The sequence below is a fragment of the Pteropus alecto genome, unplaced genomic scaffold (genome assembly GCF_000325575.1).
Source record: "Pteropus alecto unplaced genomic scaffold, ASM32557v1 scaffold388, whole genome shotgun sequence".
NCBI lineage: Eukaryota > Metazoa > Chordata > Mammalia > Chiroptera > Pteropodidae > Pteropus > Pteropus alecto.
In genome coordinates this window covers 201140-204889 of record NW_006441398.1, presented here as the reverse complement: position 1 = coordinate 204889, position 3750 = coordinate 201140, and the positions used below count along the sequence as shown (strand labels likewise).

Below are 3750 nucleotides of genomic sequence, written 5' to 3'. Positions count from 1 at the left end.
TGTGGCTCCCCCCCAAATTGATGGCACCTGGACTTTTCCTTAAATATGGGGATTCAGGTCACCGATTATCTAGAACGCGCCCATAATATCACATCAACGATAGAACAATTCAAGTCCATGGTCCAAATATTTGGATTCCCAGATTCCTTCTCAACATCAAGATTCCTGCAGCTTTTGCAAACATTAGGGACACCACCCCAAATATTTGGTGATATCAGCATGTCCTCCAACATTGGGCAACCAGACCTTTTCACAGATATCCCCCCCACACACTTTGTTCAGGAACAGCCTTAGTTTCCGGCTCACCTTCCCCTTCTACCTGGGGCCGGGGCGGCTCCGTTTCCCGCTGTTGGCAACACCGTCTCCTCCCGAGGGTGAGAGATCGGGGAGCCAGCGGCAGTGGTTCCCACGCCTGCCTGTCCGCCCGAAGGCAGCCCAGTCCGGAAGCTAGCACTGCCGCCCGGTCCTTATCCCTTCCCCCCTCCTCCTCCTCCCACCCGGTTCCCAGGGGCTGGAAGCTGACAACAACAAGTGAAGGGGATGTGGGGGTGTAGACGAACCTCCGCGGTCCCCGCGTGCGTGTGTGCGGCTGCGCATGTTAATGGGCTGTACCCTGTGTATGGTAGTACAGTGACTGTGTTCTCTTGCGAAGCGGCTTGGGGGATGTTGCCATCCGGCCTAACCCGCTGCCGGGCTGGGTCGCCAGAGACAGACTCTGGGTTGGAGAGAGCAGCTCCCCTCCTCTCAGATCTAGACCCACCCCCAATGCAGAGCCTGCCTCTCCCTCAGGGTACAGCTAATAACCTCTAATTACTGCTCTTTACGTCTCTCGTCCCGCGGGGGAGGGGCTGCCCGGGAACTCGGCGTTAAAGCGCGCAAGCCTGGGCTTTATCCCTCTCCGTAAGGTCGGGTCCACCCAGAGCCTGTTTCCTCGCCTGCGAACCGGGAGTTCAAACACACTTGCCAGCTAGAGTCCTGGAGAGATTTCAACCGTCTGTATATTTAAATCACTTAGCTCAGGGACTGCATACTGTAGGCACTCAATAAATGGTGACAGCGATTTTATGGTTAACTACTCTTGTTAATCACTTTCCTTTGAGCCCTCTCCATCGCCCAGACGTGGTCTCAGACTCAATTCATCCTCTTGCCCCTATACCGCGTTCCTGCAGTCTGAGCGCCCCCTGGTGGGCCACGGGGACCTCGTCCTGGTTCTGAGGAGGACTCTGGCTCTGGGCTCGGGAAGGGGAAAGCGCAGGGAAAGCTCAGTGGAGGACGGATCCAGGCTGGGCAAGTGTGTCTGTCTATCACCCAGAACATGTGTCTGGCTGAGTCTTCTTGCCCTCGACCTAGGACCACATTCATCTAGGGACCGTCCCCTTATCTACGCCGGGGCAAGACTCTCAAGTCACCTTCACCAGGAAGACTCCTTTAGGATCCCCCCTCCAAGTCCACGGAATGTGTTATGGCCTGCCACTCTCCCGTGCACATAAAGGCTCCAATCATAAGGTGATTAAACAGCAGAATTTCTTTTAGCCGAAGGGAAGAGACGTGAATTTCCCGTATAACAGGGTAGGATAGTTCCGCCTCGGGTGCTGAGAAACGGTCGTGAGGTCTCTCCTGCCCCCAAAAGAGCTGGGGGAGGAGGGATGCGCTAAACTGGCCCAGACTGACCCCTAGCGGCAAGGTGAGCGCCGGATCGCTGCCCGGATCCAAGATGGCAGCACTGGAGGCCTGAGCTGGCGCCCTGAGGAAATCACGTGTTCGGGGCGGGGCCTGCGCCTAGGGGGCGGAGCGGGGCGGCGCTCTAGGCTGAGCGGGAGGTCGCGGCTGCAGACGCTCACTGGTGGCAGATCTGGAGGCGGCTGCGGTAGCAGAGCTCCGCGGCCGTGGTCGAATCTGTTCGGGAGCCATGAGCGTGGACAAGGCCGAGTTATGCGGGTCTCTGCTCACCTGGGTAGGTTGGAGGCGGGGCCAGGGGCAGGTGTCCGTCCGCTCTTTTCGACTGGGATCCCAGGCCTTGGCTTGGTTCACTTTTCTGCCCTGGGGCTAGGAGGAGGAAGGGGGTTGTCGGCCTGCGGGGCCGTTGGACTCTGGCCTGAGCACCCGCTCCCGTCACGTGGCAGGTCTGCGTGGAAAGAACAGGTGAGGCCCCGCCCCTTCGTGGCTTGGTCACGTGGGGCGAGGGCACAGGTGAACTGGCCTGGTGACGCGGGCCTGTGGGGCCGAGGTGACTCGGTTCTGCCCTGGACTGGTCGCGCGGGGTTTGTGGGACAGAGGTAAAGTGAGGCCACGCCCCCTCCGGTCCCAGGTGAGCAGAGCCGGCCGGCTTGCTGGAGCAACAGGCCAGCTTTAGTCCAACCATGTAAAAAGTTCCTGGTGACTGGAAAAGTCTGCAAAAAGGGAGTGGTTCGTTGGTTTCAGACCCTGACGCTGTCCATTGTGCTTTCCTCTTCCCCACAGTTGCAGACGTTCCATGTCCCATCCCCCTGTACCCGCCCCCAGGAGCTGAGCAGTGGCCTGGCCATAGCCAATGTGCTGAACCAGATGTAAGTGGAGCTGAGGGGGAGGGTCCCCAGAGAGTCCCCCAGCAGCTCATTTCATCTTCTTATCCCCAGAGACCCTTCCTGGTTCAATGAGGCATGGCTCCAGCGCATCTCAGAGGACCCAGGTCCCAACTGGAGGCTGAAGGTGACAGGTGGACTCGACTGGGGGACAGATTGAAGAGTTGATTAGGGAAGACTTAGCTAGACATGTTCTGGAGGATGGGTCAGTTAGACATTTGTTCTGAGTAATGGACAGACAGACCTGGGCGGGAAGAGGAACAGATGTCTGTTGATCGGCCAACTATTTAGTCTTTCATTCATGTATTGAGCAGGTCTGGGCGTGCAGCAAGGAGTAACACAGCAAAAACCTGCATGCACATAAACATTGACTTCCAACTGCAGTAAATTATATGTAGATGATAAAAGCTGGGCCATGAGAGGGAGCAACTGGGAGTTGGTGGGTAGTTACTCCAGATGGGCTGATCTCCATGTGAGATTTGGAGAAATGGTATTGCAGGCACAGGGAACAGCAAATACAAAAGCTCTGAGTTGAGAATAAGTTTGGTGTGATCAAGGAGTGGCAGAGAAGTCATAACAGAAAGCAAGGGGGCCGGAATGGTAGATGAGGTCATCAGGGGCCTGGTAGGCCCAGGGCAGAGAGGTGGATTCTATTTTAAGTGCTGTGCAAAGTCAAGGAAGGGTTTTAGCAGAGGAGACAATCTGGCTTGGGCTTGAAAAAGCTCCCCCTGGCTGCTTGGAGAGGAATGAAGGGTAGGCAACATGAGTGGAAGCTGAGACTGGGAAGAGATGACAGTGGCCAGGGCCAAAGCGTGGTGGTGGGGCAGGTGGCAATAAGTGATTGGATTCTGGGCACATGTAGCCTAATGAGCAGGTGGACAAAAAGGGCAGGCAGCCAGACAGATCAGGCTTAGGAGAGAGGACATTCAGCTATAGAGAATGGGGCCAAACAGGATGAGATGACCGGGAATTGGCAGGGGAGGTGGAAAAAAAGGGTGCAGATAAATTCAGAGTGAGGGCTGCCTGGCTCCTGCTGGGGAGCTCTGGGACCCTGGATAAAACTCCTTGTCTCTCCTCAGGTCAGCAACCTAAAGATAATCTTACAGAGCCTGGTGGAGTACTCCCAGGATGTGAGTAGCTGTCAAAGGATTTAAGGGGTTGTTTTGGGAGGAGGAGGGCCTGTGAGCCC

General features: G+C 56.3%; 1 protein-coding gene across 4 annotated transcripts in view; it reads left to right on the top strand.

Moving 5' to 3' along the window:
* Positions 1 to 1762: 1762 nt before the first annotated feature.
* HOOK2 (hook microtubule tethering protein 2) overlaps positions 1763 to 3750 on the top strand; it is a 9931-nt gene continuing 7943 nt past the window's right edge. For 2 of the 4 annotated variants that reach the window (XM_025051646.1, XM_015594738.2), the window contains exons 1-4: positions 1797 to 1954; positions 2461 to 2546; positions 2616 to 2688; positions 3641 to 3691. In XM_025051646.1, the coding sequence (XP_024907414.1) occupies positions 1910 to 1954; positions 2461 to 2546; positions 2616 to 2688; positions 3641 to 3691 (255 nt within the window). In that variant the 5' untranslated portion in view covers positions 1797 to 1909. Of the gene's footprint in view, positions 1955 to 2460; positions 2547 to 2615; positions 2696 to 3640; positions 3692 to 3750 lie in introns of those variants that run through there. The other 2 variants (XM_006918732.2, XM_025051647.1) reach the window with 2 other exon arrangements.